Source organism: Notothenia rossii (genome assembly GCF_949606895.1).
Source record: "Notothenia rossii genome assembly, chromosome: 7".
In the NCBI taxonomy this organism is placed as follows: Eukaryota; Metazoa; Chordata; class Actinopteri; order Perciformes; family Nototheniidae; genus Notothenia; species Notothenia rossii.
The window spans coordinates 46165069-46184039 of NC_136905.1; the positions used below are offsets into that span (position 1 = coordinate 46165069).

General features: G+C 42.1%; 1 protein-coding gene across 1 annotated transcript in view; it reads right to left on the minus strand.

The window, feature by feature from the left end:
* Positions 1 to 18971, minus strand: part of vps13b (vacuolar protein sorting 13 homolog B) — a 460668-nt gene that overhangs the window by 310535 nt on the left and 131162 nt on the right. Inside the window, 2 exon segments of the mRNA XM_079694034.1 lie at positions 8075 to 8254; positions 8726 to 8860. Of these exon segments, the coding sequence (XP_079550160.1) occupies positions 8075 to 8254; positions 8726 to 8860 (315 nt within the window).

The window sequence follows — 18971 nt, forward strand, 5'->3', positions numbered from 1 at the left end:
CCCCTTCCCACGACCACCGCGTGCTTTCTGATGGTCACTCAAGCGACCAGACACATATTGGTTTGGCTACCGGCACAGAGCTCCAGTCAGCCTGCTTCAATACTGCCGATTCGGCATCTGACTGAACTCTGGTTATTCTGTGTGACTTTAGGACTGGCAGAGTATGAATCAGTAACCAACCTCTAATAATTTGAGGAGGTGGTGGTGGTTGATCTCATCAGTTGAAACAGCAGTGATGAGATGAGAGGCCGAAACATGGCTCTTAAGGCCCTGACACACCAAGCAGTCACCAGAGAACTCGCCGACGCTGACGCCGACTGTTGCGTTGGCGTGTTCTCCTGCGTCTTGCCCATGTGTCGCACTGGAACACACCGCAAAGACTTAAGCCGAGCAGGTACGAACTGCGCATGCGTGAGTGGCAATAACTCTCCTTACCAGCAGGCGGCGGTAGTGTGTATTCGTCATTCAAAAGAGGCAACAACCGGAAGACAGAGAAGAAGAACAGACCACGTGATATAAACAAACAACAAATAGTGTGCGTTCCATTTTCACTCTCGTCCATCGAAAACATGTTTTGTGCGGTACTGGAGCTATCAGCCATTGGAGTGTTGCTTGTGGAAGACATTCTCAAGCAACCGTTTCACTTCCCATGCACTGATTCGCTAGCTGAACAGCCAATCAGAGTGATTTCTTTGTCCGACTGCCTGTGGCCGACGCACGGCCGATTCAACATGTTGAATCGGCCGTGCGTCGGCCATGAAAGGCCAAATAAGGCGTGTCACGGCCGACGGTGCGGGACACACCAAATTGAGTTTGGGCGACAGGGCACGCTTCGTCGTCCGACTAACAAAAACGGCCGATTTCGGCCTGGTGTGTCAGGGCCTTTAGACAGACACTGATAAACTTAAGAGACGTGAACAGGGAGCCAACACAAATACATTTTTGTCTCTGTCAGCAACTATGAAAAGGCATGGGAAAAGGAAATTCTCTATCACAGGGCAACTGCTAAACCACAGCAAGTTGCATCAGCACCTCTGTACAGTTTATCATGAAGCGTAAAACATCATTTCCGACAATGTCAATTTAAAGCAAATAACATCTACACTGCTACTTTACTAACCTAAATAATTGTTATGGGAAAATAAGAAAGAAAATACAAAGTTTATTGTGATAGGTTGAACTGGCTCAACTATATTAAACCGATTACGATACAGTGTATCACTGAAGACAAAGACCTGGCCCCCTGCAGTCACTCTGGACATTATCCTCTCTAAATTGTGAGAATAAAACCCCAGAACCCTGATTATGCAATCCGGGGAGCCAATGGCTTTGATGTGCTGTGTGAACTTTGATCCAGTGACAACCTTCAATTACATAAAGTTACTTAACTTAATTGAGCTTCTGCACCTCTGCCCTACTCAGGATAACGTGTAAACAGCTCATATGCTACACAGTAAACCCAGGATTACCACTGTCCACTTTAGCAAACAGACAGCATTTCTTCTTCCATTAACAGCACACACAACATGAAACACGATGTGAAACATCTCTTATTACTAATGTGGATCTTAAAGGATACAGCTGGCAGAGTACTTTGTGCTCTCACTCTCTCGCTGCCTCTTTCTCTCTAGAGAGCTTAACTTGTAATTAGTCATTGTAACTCTGCAGTCACATGGGAATTTAAAATGATGGGAGTGTATAAAACTTGGGCGGGGGGGGGGTCTTGTGTTAGTCTCTTCACAAAAAGTCTAGCTGACAAACATTACAAATGAATTGCACCTTAGTGGGAAATGAATCAGGGTGCCCTGGGAATTACAATACACCCAGTAGCTGACAAACTAGATTATATTTTCCAGCTGCTGAGTAACAGGGCACGCATCTCGCTCATCCCCACAAAGAATAAAAGGAGAAATGCAGAGAAGGCTATATAAATTAAATTCCTTTAGGTGTTGCCTAAAAAGTTACGAAAAACAAAACTCAAAATGAATTAAGATGCTACTATCGTTGCAGTGCAGCTATTCTGTCACCAGCTGTGCTAAATTGAAATTGTATGTGGAAACACATTTTTTTATTGTTTTGTTTTTTAATTGGCTACAAGGTTTGACACGTTTGGCATTTGTAAACAGCCCATTTGATAACAGCCAAGGCCCTTAGGTCTTTACAGAGGTCATTTAAATGAAACGGATGAGCTCATATCCTCACCACTTTCATAGAGTAAAAAAACATCTCGCTCATTTGCCTCTGACTCTGCCCGACCTAGACGGCAGCTTTTACAAGTGAAACAGCAGTGACCCAGAATTACCTCTTTTGATACTAAAATGCTAAATCTCTAGTCTATCTGTCTCACTCACACAGCACCCTGATGCCCGACACTGACAGCTCACACCAGGAAAGGCTGTAGCTTAACTACTTTGATTCCCTAAACTGTGGTTAGTCTTTGCTTTCTGCATCATCAGACCTGTCCTAGATGGAGAATTACTAAACATCATTGCTTTATTATTAACACCTGTGATTGGATATACATTTATCATTTATCAAATAATTCACTTTTACATTAAATGTGTCTGGTGTTGCTTATGAAGTGTTGACTATTTGCTAATCATAATGAATGTTCTTTCTGGGGTATTCTGGTTTTACCGCAGCTATAGCCAATCATTGATGCGCAATTTGCTTTAATCTATTTACCAGACCAAGCACAAACCTAAAGCTATGACTATGTTAAATCTTTAACTTAGATCAATTGAATGATAGAGAAAAGTTTTTAGAATGGCCCATGCTAAATGGCCGCATGGAAGCTGTGATATCATGTAGGGGTGGAGGCTAGCCTGAACGGCAGCTTTAGCCCCAGTCACACTCCAACCCAACCCCATCTCTAGCCTCAGCCCTTATCCCTTTGTACCTGATCCCTGTCCCTCAGCCTCACACTCCAGCAAGGATTTAAGCACTGTGAGAGTGGCCTAAGTAGCCCGACACTTCACAGACGAACAGCTCCAGTAATGGGCCATGATTGACCTCAGTACCAAGCTCTGAGTGGGTTCCCTTGGGTCTAATCTCCACATTACCTGCTCTGCTTAACACACACTGACTGACAAGACATGATGAGGGCGACTGCCTTGAAGATTAAACAGATTGTTCAGGAAGTTACAAAGTTGTTAAACAAATAAACAGCTGAAACAACCTCTTATGGTCCAATTTCATTACCTGAATGAAATCTAAATTGAGTGTGGGACCATTGTATTGGGTATGCTGCAAAACCTGGAGCCTTTGTACCACATACTGTGTATATATATAGACTCTTATTTTTCTTTTAAGTAATTTCGGTTCCCGACAGCTACACAGAAAGCCACGTTACTAAGAAAGCTAGCTAAAGAAATGTTCTTTTGTGCATTCTCACAGGGATGTAAAATGAATCTATTATTAGAACCATTTTGTCTAGTGTAGGTCTATCAGCCTGAGGAAATTCAGACCAACAGCTTAAAGCCATCACGCTGCTGCCTGAGACAAAGCCAGACTGTTGATTTAACACTCAATGGAGTGAGTGAACACATGCAAAGGAGGGGAAAGAGCATGATAGATGGACAAATGAAAGTATGGCAGGCCTTTGAAAGATTAAAATGGAGGAGGCTACCAAGGGAGATCCCAAAATTCACACCCCAGTTATGGTGTCAGTTCAACCGATTCAATGGCCACGGTTTCAGAGGGGAGGCAAAGAGATCATGTTTGGCAAATGTTTCTACGTGTATGCCTGTGCACGTGAGTGCTACTCAGTGAGTGTAGTGCATGCATGTGTGTTTGTTTGAAATGCTCAGATCAAAGTCAGGTGGCGCTTCATACCCACCTGCTGTCATTAGTCTTTAGTACAGGCCAGATTGTGTAGGATCCCAGCTGCTTCTGACTGCTGTGGACACAAATACTGTACACACACACAAACACACATGCATGCACACGTTCAAAAACACCTTATCAGTAAAGATGCAAATAGATATAAATAGCAATTCAGCAAATGTTAATATTATTTAAAAATAATCTGTACTAATGAATGTGTGCATTTGTGATTTCTATTATCAATAGAAATAATCAGTTTACTTTTACAACTGTAGAAAGTACTAAAAGGTACTTCAGTGTTCAAGAAAACGTTGTTTTAGCTATAAGGGATCTACATATTGTTAGTATAAGTGTACAGGGGGGAATTCTCCAAGGGTTAATTCCATGTAGCTTTTATAATTCCTTCCGATATGTTTAAATTAAGATGAAAGATAACTTTGTTTCCCTATTCCCACAACTCCCACAGAATGGTAAAGAGATAAAAACTGGAGGGCTTTATAAGGAACATCTTTAACATTTGCTCTGCTCTCAGTATGCTTGATTAAATGTAACATTTTGAGATCCCAGAGTTCTGAGAAAAGCATAAATCATTGTCTCGCAGCTGCTGGCGTGCCAGGGGAAAACACATGCTATCCCTCACTCTCTCTCGCATTTTGTCTTCTCTGTGATCATAAAGCCCACCCGACCCTAGCCCTCCCCCTCTGGTGCACGTCAGGGTGGTGGATAGTGTGTGTGTGTGGGGGGGGGGGGGGGGGAACACCTGCAGGCTGCCGCTCGCCCTGAGGTTCAGCATAAACCCCAGCTCCTCACACGCCCTCCAGCCCTCGCCTCTCTCACACCGCTTAGTCTTTCCCATCCATCAACAGAGACAGGCCCCAGAACAGCCAGCCACTGACGGGGATCTAACAGATCAGGCTATCTTGATAGTTGTAGCAGTGTAGCATTGGAGGTCCATACATCTCCTCTCTACTCTGATAAAGTGTACAACTCATGAATAGATCTACTAGCCTTAATGAACACAGCATCAGTGTGTGCTAGTGAAGGATGACCTGTCCCTGGCTCTCAGCTGGCCCTGCAAGTGGAACACTGAGCTGTGCCCTTCTCAGGCAGCCAGCCAACCTGCGGCCTGCAACCGTGACTCAAACTCCCTCACCCCTGACCTCCTCCAGACAGACTCCTCCCACTGCTGCCTGGCTTTCATCCCCATCCCTCACTATAGTTTACTTTCAGGATACTTAATAATGGCATTGATTTCTCATTATTCTTTGTGTCAGAGCAGAGCACCAGCATGAATCATGTTTGGTTGTTGTAAAAGGAGAGAAAATGAAAAAGAAAAAGGGGATAATTATTGACTATCGTAGTACACTTCCAATGCCAAAAAATAGTTTTGTTGATGGGTATATCTGGAACTAAAGAGGGGAAGAGCGTCTGGGACTGTCAAGTTGTTAATGTTTAAAGAGTTAACGGCAAGATATGAAATGGCTATAGGCCTTTGGATCTATAAAAGACTATTTCAAAGCAGATTTGCTTAGATCTTCTGCGTTAAAACCCATGACTGTAATTGTTTAATTGTTTATAATGTTCCAACCTCAACTCTGGTTAATGGAAACACATCCGTCTGGGTCTGGAGTTCTACAAGTGTATAGGGACTCCTTCCAACCGCCATCCTTTGCCATCCAACCTTCAGTAAACTGGAATTGAGCTTTTGCTGGTAAATAATTAGACGGAAAACAGATGTCGCTGGCCATATTTAAAAGTAACGTATCTCCTTGATGAATTCACTTTGCTGTGAGAGAGATAGAAAGAAGATTAAAACATGTGTACTTGTTTACTTTAGTTCAGGGGAAACTTGCTTGTGGGTTTGTTTAAAATATTTCAGGCAGTCAAGTGTGTTAAAGACAGAGGTCAAAACAGTATAAGACAGAACTAGACTTGAGTTGAGATGGTGACCAAATAGTATATCAGAGGTGGCCTCAGAGATTTGGGCATTCCTGGTTCTTCAAAATGGGGAAATGCAAGACATGGATGAAATGGCTTCTTGGATGAATCAAAGGATACATAAGGAAAAGGATGGCATTTTCCAACACTGAGATCACACATACATGACCAGTGGGGAAACACTGAAGACAACACTTCTCTAGACTAATATTCAACTGCAGTCCATCACATTCACCAAAACATGAAACAAATGCATATGTATGTGAAAGCACCATGGCATGTGAGTATTTACAGAATATTCAAACACTTCAGTGACTATGTTGGTTGCTTGATGACAATTACCAGCTAGCTCCCCCTTTCTTAAACAAATGTTTTTCTTTGAGAATTGGGTGGAAAGATCCCACATTACTATTGTGCTTTTGGTTGCATCTATACAAAAACCAGAAGCAACTAATCAAAATAAAAATAAAATACGAAAGCTGATTGTGGCTCATTACATCTTAATCTTTTCAGCATGTCTATGGTGTAAATAGTTAGCCGTTCTCTTACTTCCTTAGCCCCCTCCTATGCTCAATGTGTAATGGTCACGCTTTAAGAATTTGCTAAATGGAATCAACAGAGCCACATGGGATGAATAAAATGTGTTTGATGCCAAGGCCAAGCGCTCCAACAATGTCATGATCACAAAATGTTTAGCCTCTGAGTCGGTCCTATGGGAGCAAATTTAGAGTGGTGCTAACTCCACCTTTCCATGTCTGACTAAATGAGGCGTTGCAACCATCAGTCCATTAACACCGCTCTAACAGGCTCCCAGTCACCCTCTGGACGACAGCGGGGACAGGGCACATGCGAACTGACCAAAGGCTTTGATGTAATCCCCACAACCATACAAAACACAGACATATAAGTAGGTACCCACAAATGCCTCTGAACACACACTGCGTTTGGAAAAAACTGTTCTTCAACAGAATCTTTAAAACAAATTACACATGCACAGAGAAATGCTCGGTTGGAATTGTTATTATTTAACTGTTACTGCTGTTACTGCTGACTGTAGGGACATCTCAGATAAAATATATACTTCTGGCAGAAAGTTTGTGTTAAAATAGAGTTCAAAATACAATAAAGTTCATATTCAACTTGCTTTTATTCATTCCTTTGTATAGCCAATAAAAATGAATGTCTCATTAGACTTTTAGGGAACAAAATGAATACAGATGAAAGTATGCCAAAATGGCCAATGGAAAACAGATTTTTTTCTAGATTTGAGATTAAAATGAACCAAAAGGAGGGATAGAGATAATAAGAAAAAAGCAAGCGAGAAATACGGAACATTAAAGCCAGAAAAATTTAAAAAAAGGAGAGTATTGAGGCAATGATGAGAAGGTGTGCAGTTGACATTTCTCAACTCTGACAACATTTCTCTGTGTTGGAATTCAACAGATACTGGAATAGAATGGCTGCCATACATGAAGAGATTGAGATTTAAGAACAATTTAGAGTGGTCTCTTAATTGTGTCTGTAAATCTATAAAGGGTAGAACCACCCCTTGCAGCTTTTGGGGTAGATGGGTAGGAAAGGTTTGAGAGAACACTGGAGACCAAGCTGTATGAATGAGATGCATTAAGTTTTAGGCATTTAATAACAAACTCACTTAATGACGCACAACAGCACTTTGAGCTTTGGAATCTGAATTGTATTTTGAGTCTTTTGGAAGAGCTAATAAATAATCCCACACCCTTTCTCTAAACACACATGCATGCACCAACACACTCTCAAACCGAAACCAGAAATATAATCTGTGGTTTTAGGGTGCAATCAAGAACTGTAACCTGACATCAGTGCGGCCTGCAGCAGCAATCCTGGAGTGTTAGCTGTTGTTAACCTGCCCCGCGCTGAAAGAGACTAACTGATATTTAGAAAACTCCTGCTGCCTGTAAAGAGACGCCGGCATGCCAACTCTGCCTCAAGGATACTGGCGTGGAAAACACTTATCGGCTTTACCAAACAAATAACTGAAAGGGGGCATTGCGTGACATTATAGGAGGAAGGAAAATCTGAAAACCTAAACAAACTGAGACTCTTGCATTAGATGACCAATAATTGAGATGGAATATGGACTACTAGAGCCTGGGACCAGTCCAAACACTAAAACCACGACCAGAAAATGAGTTTAAAAACTAAAATATCAGTGTGCAATGGTGATTTCTGATTTCCAAAACACACATGCTGAGTAAGAAAATGCACTACAGAGCATGTACAATGACAGATGCATTCGAAAGAGAGAGTTGCAACATTACAAAGCTTCTACCTGAGTTCCTGCAATTGCCTCCTTGCTGTGGGACTTGGACAGAAAACACCAGAAGGTCAGGAGCCAACAAAGATTCAGGCTTGCGGATCTCATTCAGCCAGCGGCTCATATGGAGTTCTTTGGTGTCAGACGGGCCCTGAACCAGAGGAACCAGCTTTTCCTTAACCCCCTCTCCCGAACCTAAGAGTGAAGCATTAAAGGCAAATTCATATATTATGCATATGTTGAAAAAACACTATGTGTACAATATTTGCATACATCACCTGCAGATGTTAATTTTGAAACAAGACAATTAACTGCACATGCTTTTTTCCCGTCTTATTTCTATATTGACAGCTGCAATAGATCTTATAATCTGCCTGACATCATGTGTTCAGTTTGACCTTGTGAACTCTGTGCTATGACACTAGCTCCAATAACATCCTTGCTGTTAAAGACATGGCCAGAGACCAATGACAGCGCCTCAGGAGAAAACAGCAACTGAATCACAAAGCTGGAAAGAAATCAAGATAAAGATTGAGCGGGAGAAAGAGAGGGAGAGAGACAGAGTGAAGTGTATAAAAGTATAAGCTAAAGAAAGTAAAATAATAGTCTAGTCGCTCTCCCTCCTACACAGGCAGTAAAGTTTTAACAGGGCACAGCTGCACACACCTGGGGTCCTGGCGCACACTTTTACAGCTCCCACGGTTCCCGAGGCGCATTTCACCGTCGCACGGCTGCAGAACTTCAGCTCCAGGTTTTGGACCGAGCCCTCGAGAGTCGGTGACGGGCCCGGAGACTTCACACCTAATAAAAAAAATTAAAAATGAAGTGCAGTCCGGCAGGTTTAAACACTGCTGCTGTGGCTTTGTTAAACACTTGATTTGCCTTTAATTGGTCTTGACCCCTTTCTTTCCCTCTCAGTGTTTCCAAAGGTTCTGAGAAACCAGGTGCTCTTGAACACAGATATAACCAACACACTGAGTTTGTCGCATATATCTAAACTCTGGCTAGTGATGCCCTCTGTTTCCAACGTTAACCTGTTGGTGTGACTCCATACAAATAAGTCAAATAAAAGTGCATCTATATATTATAGTAAGCCTTAAAATGTTGTTAAACAGTGAACTTTGCCCTAAAGCCACCATCTCAACAATACATTTTACTAAACTGTATGATACACTATTATCTGCACATGAGGTTTTTTTATCTATGACAGTCGTATTTATATATTATATATACATATACAGTATATTATACTGTTTATTGAAAAGTATTTCTATATATGTATTCATCTGTGAGGCACATTTTATCTGTATTTGTATCCTTCTGGATTTAGCAAGCTTCCTGTGATAACATTTAAAGCTCATAACAACCATTTGGTGCCCAGGAAGAAAATAAAAGAGATGTGCATATAATTGTCAACTTCTTGGTTTAAATGTTTCACAAGATGCCAGAAAATCTACAAAGTTGAATGACATGTTTAGTTAAATAGCAGACTATTAGGAGCATGAGTATTAGGCCAATATAAAGGGAATATCTTTCCAAAATAACGTCCAATACAGTAACGCCAGTATCCAGCTTAGTGTCAACTACAACACACCTAACACCAGCATTACATCACAGGAGACTCAAATGCTTTTCACTATACGATTTATTTTTTTTTTTAAATGGTAGCACATGGAAGAATCTTCCGTCTGCCATTTTTCCAAAATGAAACGGAGTGGGGGGATTACAAACTCGCCATTATGACATGTCAATGATATTCCTATGGTGAAAGGCTATTTCAAACACAACAAGAGAAGGAGGGAGGAATAGCTGGCTTGCTTTAAGATACTGAGGAGTTTAGGGAGTTGTGTGCCAAACAGGCTGTTGAGAGAGGAGAAGAGGATCCATCCATCACATGCTACATTCTTCCAGGGAGCTGGAACTGTCCCAGGGAGTCACATTCAATTCTTACATCACCTGTTCCAATAAGGCTCCACTTCTCAGAATGATTCCCTCTTACAGTGATAGCACTTCATTCCCTACAAGTGTCCATGGCACTGAGTCTATAACTTAGTTAAAGTTAAAGGTTTTGTAACAATATATAGATAGAATAGAATAGAATTGGGAGGGATGAAACCCTCTTTAATGGTCACACATGCAGAGCACACAGCACACACAGTGACATTTGTTCTCTGCTTTAACCCATCCTAATACCAGGAGTCTAGTACTAGGATCAGTGGGCACAGATGTAAACAGATACTGTATGTACTGGGCATGAACAAAGATTATTTGGGTAGATTGTTTTAGAAATTAGCTATATTATTTGTATTTGTAGTTGTTAATTTCCACCTCTAAAAGTTCAACGGATGTTCAATGTAAACAGCAGACAGTGTTGATACACACAGGATTCACATACACAGCACAATCAAACTACACAATTACTGGAAAGTGCTAAAAAAAAACAACTACTGACTTGCCTTTTCTCCCTCTCACAGACAAATTACCCAGCAACCTCTTCACCTTCTGTCTGAGAGGTAGCTATCAAATGGAAGATATGGAGGGTAAATACCTCTCTCTGTCTCCCTGCCTGCCACTTCATTAAATTACATTGCATTTAGCTGAAGCTTTTATCCAAAGCGACTTACAATAAGTGCGTTCGACCAACAAAGTACAAACTTGAAGAAAACAGAATCATATAAGTACATCAGGTTTCATAGAGCTAAAACATTTCAAGTGCTATTCAACTGGCTTTAGATAAGCCAGTCCTTTATTAGTATACAAGTGCTTTGATAATAGTTCTATCGCTCGAAGTGGAGTCGAAAGAGATGAGTTTTCAGTCTGCGCCGGAAGATGTGTAAGCTTTCTGTTGTCCTGATATCAATGGGGAGCTCATTCCACCATTGTGGAGCCAGGATAGCAAACCCACGTGTTTTTGCTCATGGGAACTTGGGTCCCCCTCGCAGTGCGGGTGCAGCGAGCTGTTTGGCTGATGCAGAGCGGAGTGCAGGTGCTGGGGTGTACAGTTTAACCATGTCCTGGATGTAGGAAGGGCCAGATCCATTCGCAGCATGGTACGCAAGTACCATTGTCTTGAAGTGGATTCTAGCAGTTACCGGAAGCCAGTGAAGGGAGCGGAGGACCGGCGTGGTGTGGGAACATTTAGGAAGGTTGAAGACCAAACGAGCAGCTGCATTATGGATGAGCTGCAGAGGTCGGATGGCACATGCAGGCAGACCAGCCACGAGGGAGTTGCAGTAGTCTAGGCGTGAGATGACGAAAGCCTGGACCAGAACCTGCGTCGCTTTCTGGGTCAGGTGGGGACGTATCCTCCTGATGTTGTAAAGCGTGTATCTGCAGCAGCGGGTTGTAGCAGCGATGTTTGCAGTGAAGGACATTTTGTTATCTAGGGTCACACCCAGATTCCTTGCAGTCTGAGTCGGGGAAACAACAGAGGGGCCAATGTTGATTGCTTCACTAACATGCAGGTGAACAGATTGTGTTCAATTCACAGATTCATGTTCTGTTAATTGGTAAAGTGTGTGTCTGTCTGTTTCACTCTTGCTTTGCTAAATTTGTAAGTTTTTTTTGGTTGTGTTTTTGTATCGGTTTTTATCAAATTTGAAAAGATGAAAAATAGCCTCTGGGCTAACTCTGGCACATTTACAGAAACTTTGATTAATGTGCACTGTCCCTGTTCAATTAATTAAACACACACACACACACACACACACACACACACACACACACACACACACACACACACACACACACACACACACACACACACACACACACACACACACACACACACACACACACACACACACACACACACACACACACACACACACACACACACTATTGACTGTGTCTCAACATGACCCCTGTAGATAGAGCGAAGCATTATAGGAATTCCAGATCCAGTGACCATTTGGCTTTTTGCATTAGAGTACTAAATACAGTATGATTGCAGCAGGGATGAGTAGGCCTCCACTCAGACTTACTGTTCCCATGAGTCTCCGCTTTTTCTGGAAAAGTTGGAGATGTTCGAAGTGCAAGCTAATCTGGAGCACAACAGGGGCCATTCCCTCTTCTCTATTAACTCTTTGATAAGTGAAACTAGGGGAATCACTATCCAACATTGCTTAAGTAGATGTCCTAAAGGGCAGAGTGCACCTGCTGCATGGAGGTTTTTTGTGGGTGGGGGGGGTCTGGACAATGTTTTGTCCAGCTGTCAGACTATAAAAAGTAGGGTACACAGGAAGAAGAAAAACACAATGGTTGGTAGTTTGTCGATTTAACAGTGGTATCCACTTTGGATTATGTATGTAAGACGCATTAGTGTGTGTATTACAGCCAGACATTGTGTGAGTGAATGAGTGAGTTTGTGAACGTGTGTGGTGCTATTACTCCAGCAAGGGCAGGTGCAAGTAGTGCATTAACACACAGCTAGGGGCCAGAGACTACAGCACTCCATCAAACACTGTGAGGGCAACAGTGGGCAGCTGGATTTACCATCCTGAAGGTGAAGGAGAGAGAAAAAAATACGAATGGAAGAAGGGATGGAAAGTCAGTTAAGAACTACTGAGGGATATAGAGAAACATAATGAAAGAATAGATAAAAAAGAGAAAGCACAGATGTAGAGGGCAATATGGGATGTGAAGGCTGCTTTTTTGCTCTCTACATACCTCAGTAGTTAGCGTGCACATGTCCCAGTGTCTGTGTGTGTGTAAGTGTGCAAGACATCTGCAGACGTGCCATGTTTTACACATTCCAACATGTCCTGCTCTTGCTGCTTCGAGGAATGGTATGGGAACATTGTCTGCTCATAACCCTAGACCAGGCCAAGTTACATTTTAAAACAAGAAGTAAAGTGTTTGTTTTTTGTGATAATACCTTAGAAATAGTATGCAATTTTGATTCTAATGCTATGGAAAGGGGTTTCTTTAAGCCAATAACTCAACATTCACACAGGAACACTGAATTGTGGTTTGACAGAGAAGGGTAAGGCAGAAGTATTTATCTTGGTGTGAAATATATGTTTGTTCAACTTACTAATCTGCATTCAATGCAATTACATTAAAGTAATGAGTGAAGATTTCTCCTGGCCCTGCCAAGTATTATTGCATTAGGTGTTCATGTGTGATGGTGATTAGCTCACAAGAGCAGGTACAATATCACCAAACTCTAATGGGCAAGTAGTCAGACAGAGAAGGAAAGAAAATCTAAAGTACTAAAAGCTCTAAGTCTGGCAATGGGCCCACAGCAGCCAGGGGGCTGACAGAAAATGAGGTAGACATAGACAAGTTGGGTAGACCAAAAGCAGCCAACTGAGCCATTAAGTGCTGATGCAGAAACAATAAGTGTCTCTCCTTAGTCAGGAAGGGCTGAAGTAGAAGCAGTAAGTAGGAGCAGGAGGTCTTCTGGCACCTTGCCCAGTACTAGCACACAGCAAAAAGAGAGACACATGCACAGAGAGTGGGACAGGAAGACAGACAAGGTGAGCCAGTAGTAGTTAGTTAGTGCCCTAAAACTAAAACTTTGCTACAACAGCCCATGTTTGAATCCAACCCACTGCCCTCCGCTGCATTTGGTCCTCTATGCCCCTTTTCCCCCTTTGTTTGTTTGTAACATTGTGGTAAAAGTGTCATTTTATGTGTGTACTTTCTACATTTTACTGACAAAAGCAATAATTCAGCCTGCATGGCTCTTGACTGAGCAGGGCTTGTGTTTTGTGCTGAGTAAGCACTTTACATACATTTCAGCTACAATAACAATTGCTAATTGTCATTTACTGTGGCATTTTCCATTGCTAATAAAACACACTAACTAATACAATGTAAAAAATACTCTCATGACATTCGATTATGTAGCACCCACACACAGGCGCAAGATGTTGACATAGAAACCCTCCCAATAGAGTTGTGTGGAACACACACACACAGCTTATACCAGTGGTGGTAGTACGACAGTGATGTCGTAAGTGCTCGTAAGTAAGTGCTCGTAGCAGCAGAGGCTGGTAGTATAATTTCCATGATTAGCCCCCCCCCAGGTGATGCTCCCTTTCCGTCTGCCCACTGAAGCAGTGACACATGTTCTCTGCACTTTCAAACATTGGTTCTCTCTGCCACCGAATTACCACAATTAACAAATCTTCATGCGGAAGCAATTTGGCCAACACTAATGGGCCAGTTGGGTTTGGGAGATGGGGGCAGGGATGCAGAGGAAAGCTGAACGAAAAGTTATAGACCAAGTGATAAGAATGAGAGTAAAAGAGGGGAGACAGATGTGCGTAGAGTGAACAGAAACATGCGCTGTGACACAGACGATTCCCACAATACCGCTTGTAAGGAGATGATTAGTCCGTGGTCAGATAGGCCATTAAAACACAGTTCTGGATGAGAGGGCCTGCCTCTCAATATCGCATATCCCTACAGTAATGCTGCCCTGACACATTTAGTTAGGAAACAGGGGCACTCTGACTTTGAAGTAGCAGCCAGGACGGAATGTCAGTGTGGTTCCACCATGAGATAGATGTTCCAAACTCCAGACCGCAGCTAATGACTGTAAAGCAGCCCCTCTGTATCACTCCCCCCCTCTGACTCAACAACTCACACTTGCTCTTTATCAGACGTTCTCTCCCTCTCGTATTTCCATTATGGAACAGTATTTAAGAGTAACTAAGTAGCAAGTTATTGTTTATTAATAATGCTGTCTTTGCAGGGGCTGATGTGTGTGTGTGTGTGTGTGTGTGTGTGTGTGTGCGTGCGTGCGTGCGTGCGTGCGTGCGTGCGTGCGTGCGTGCGTGCGTGCGTGGTAGCCAAGACGTGACTGGGGTTTTGGTGCTGCTGAGACACTTCAATGAGAGTCATAGAGGAAATGTCTGGCAAATGTATGGCCTTGTGACATGGAGCTATGTGCTCAGTCGGCACTAGTCACTACCCTTAGATGGCACAGCTCTGCAGACACTACCAGATGACATAAATACAAAAATATATATTTGGGGCTGTTATTGATTCGGGGTTTGGTAATATTCAGAGAAGTCTGTTGTGGGGGCTTTTAACCTCATTCTACTTACAGTGCATTTTGCTTCATGTCTCTGCAGTGCTCTTTGCTAAGTGTGTGTGAACCTTTTAAAACATGTTAGCCAGTTATTAAGCTGCTAAATTACTTATTTATTGAAATGTTCTTTTTAATCATTTATTATGCACTGCTTTATGTAATGCATATATTATGATTAATGGTCATAATCAAACCATTATTTACTTTTTAAAGAAAATAAAGGATTGTCTAGAATCACTATCCTTTTATTTAGAAGGATAGTGATTTAAGGTTTTACTGATGCTTTCCTCATACAATGATATCATTTTATTTGTTGTCTAGAGATATTAATTAACCTTTAAATGTACCCTGCACTCTTATAATGGGTAAAGTCGGGACTTGAATGTTCCAACCCTTAATGACGAGAGCTTAAATCTACAGAAACTCTCCCCTACACAAATGTGTAACTCATGTTACACTATTAATACACCAACATAACATAATTTAACCAATATTACTATTTTATTACACTGTAATTACTATGTTATTACCCCCAGTTTAGACATGGACACAGCCGGTCATATGGCAGATGAAAATATCATCCTTTAAGCTAGCAGATGGAGAGAGGAAAAGGGGAACAATGAAAGGGGAATCAACCATTTGGTTGTTTGTGACAGACCTCAAGAACTTTGTGTTCCTCTCATCCCATCAAATACATTACTAACCATGTAGTGACTAATTAGTGGACAACACAAAATAACCAACTTCTGTTTTGCATTCCACTTGATTTTCTCATTAGCTCTGGACTGAAGTGAGCAGCATAGAAAGAGCAGCTTCAGGAAGACAAACGAAAGGAGGAAGGCCTGAGTCTGGATTGACTTAAAACATCATCACAATCTGCCAGGAGTGGAGCGAGGGCCGTCTATAGCTCATTGAAGTTTTCATTGACAAGAACCGTCTCAAGTTCCATCCAAGATTTATTTATCGGTTCTCTGATGCTGACACAACCTTTTTAATGTCGGAAATAAGGTTGCATATGGATGAAAAGCCCTCTTTCTTTCTTTATCCCTCCTGCTTTCTTCCTACCCTGATGTCAATCCGTGAAGCAGACAAGTAGACAGGCAGAAATGTCTCTTAAACCAATACGTTACCTCTTCCAAGAAGTATGGATACTTGAGTGAGGGCCCAGGCCAGGCTAAAACAGACTTCTTAGGGTTTTCATTAAGCTTCCCATCTCTTTACTGACATGTGTGACAACCACAAACCATGAAAAAACGCTCCTGTCCTTTCTTCTTCTTTCATTGTGGAACATTGCAAAAGGGCTATCTGGGTATAGATGGGTTGCTTCTGGGACCAGACAACATTAAATGCACAGCGTACCAGTGATTATCTTACAAAGGCGAAGGTGTGATTCCCCTCCAATAACACAGAGCTATTACACCTATTATACCACAGCGGCACAGGGGGATTTGTGTCAGACCCGTGCTCCTGAGGGCAGTTAGATCACAGGGAGGTGAACTGCTGGACACGACAAGAGCAGCCTTTTTCAAGCAGATGCTGTTGTTGACATGCATCTTCTAAGAGATTGCATTTTTTTTCCAAGCAATGGGAAATGGGAAAGAACATTATAAATAAGTCTCCTTGATATAACCTTGAATAGTTTTGCTACTACTACTCTTTTTTCCTCTTAACTACCCTATCCCCCATTGTATGTGTAGGGGGTACAACATTATTGTTTTAATAATGACACTGTTAGGAATGAGAGCATAAGTTCTGGACTATATATCAACATCATTCTAGCCGCAATGCAGTGAGCACATTCTCGCTGTATCCATCCATTCTTGCAGTCACTTGCCTAAAATGGGATCGTATGCATTCAGGGAGGTGTGTGTGCGTGTGCGTGTGCGTGTGCGTGTGCGTGTGTGTGTGGCACTGAAGCTAACCCCACACCCTCACTCTCACTTTTCCCTGAAACCTTTATTTTCCCTCGAATTTAGATTTTTCATTCTGCTCATTATATTTCTCACTCTCTCTTCCTTTTCCTCTGTTCTTTTCCCTCAATATCTGTCACGCTGAAGTGATGTCACAGCTCGTATATTACCCAGCAATCCTCTAGAGTACGTCTGGTGACCACCACCAACCAAAAACCTTTACTAGACCCCCCTCCTCCCGTCCTGGTCCAGGCCACCACAGCGCTCTGTGGCCACAAAACCAGCTGTGGTTGCTGCATACAGAATCCTGAATCCATCACTGGTGGAAATGCCCATGTTATGCCTGTTTAAAAAGGCCTTGAACATGTGTCTTTCAAAATACAGATTTTCGCAAGACAATAAAACAGAGGGGCAAGTGCACAGATCACGATGTCTATATTCCTGTCTGCGCTGCAGGGCAACAGCTTGTATTGAAACCTAACTGCACTGGCCTGAGTATCTGATTAATGTCCTAATTCAGTTTGAGATTATGCACAGGTCCCAAAACAGTTTATTTAGGGAGAACAATGGAAGACACTTCATATGGGAAAACAACTCAGGTCAGCCAGCACTTGAGCATAGCTCCCTGTTCATTATTGACTAGCTCATGCAAACAAACCAAAACCATTTCATTTGCAGAATAATCCATCTTTTATAATGAGCTGTGTAAAGTGTAGAGCGTTGTCTCCATATCATTTGGAGGGTTTACTGCAAAGACACAACTAGGCTAATGTTTAATCAACAGGACAACAAGTAGAGACAGACAAAGCAATCACACAGTGAGTCTCTGTGATTCAGCCCTGTGTATTAAGCAATTGTAGAAATTAAAAGATTCAAGTTGATTGACTTACATTCCATACAATTAAATAAATAACAAAAAGTGGTTAATGCAGTAGGGCATAAAAAGTGCATTAAAAAGTGGTTGATGCATTAGGGCATAAAAAGTGCATTAAAAAGTGGTTGATGCAGTAGGGCAGAGTTTATGTTAACCTCACTGGCAGCTGTCATGGCAGAGAGCTGCATACTGCATGCACCAATGAGTGCACAAACAAACATACACTTCCTTTTATACCACTTTTGTGTTTTCACCAGGCAAACAGATACATGAAGTAGGGCATACTGTTTGCTGGAATGCAAAAGAGGAAGGTTGTCAAAATGTGTCACCAGAGAGAACTCATTGAAGCAGCGTTGAAAATCAGCACTACCCAACAGACAGTTTTGTGACCAACCAAACGTGCATGCAACAAGCAGTGGCTGGCAGCGTGAGTCCTGAGGCAAATACGATTTTACGATTTGTTTTCTGATTTCACTAAATCCTCTCACACAGGCAACACTGTGTACGCTGCTCACTGCAGCAGAGCAGCTCCAAGTCTTACAAGTCCTCGTGGCTATGTTCCAGTCAGCTGCAATGATTTTAAGTCTCTTACTGTTGCTTTAATCTGAGTACACCAATTATTTTTTAAGAACATTTTACAGTCTGTCAGTACCTTAAGATTAAAAATGCAGATTTTTCTGCTTGCTGAATTGAAAGGGAATGAAATATACCAAAAATGCTACCCCGCAAAGGACACTGACCATCTGTGTTATCAGCAAGATCTCGATATGAAACACCTTCCACTATTGAAAAACTCAGCAACATCAAAAGGGAGAAGAAATTCCGAAAGCAACAAAGCATGTGCGTGTGTGCGTGCGTGCGTGCGTGCCTGCATGCGTGCGTGCTGTCGATGACCTGAGGACTGCTGGTTGAAGACACAAGAACATCCAAAAGACCACAAGACCTAAATCTGGATCTCAATCTTGTGAGTGTTATAAAAGACCCATGCTTTAACTACAAACTGTTGGAGCTAGTCAGCTAGCATGTCACACTAGTGGAAAAATGGAGCCATTGCTAAGAAATGAGTGGCACTATCTCATCAGTTCT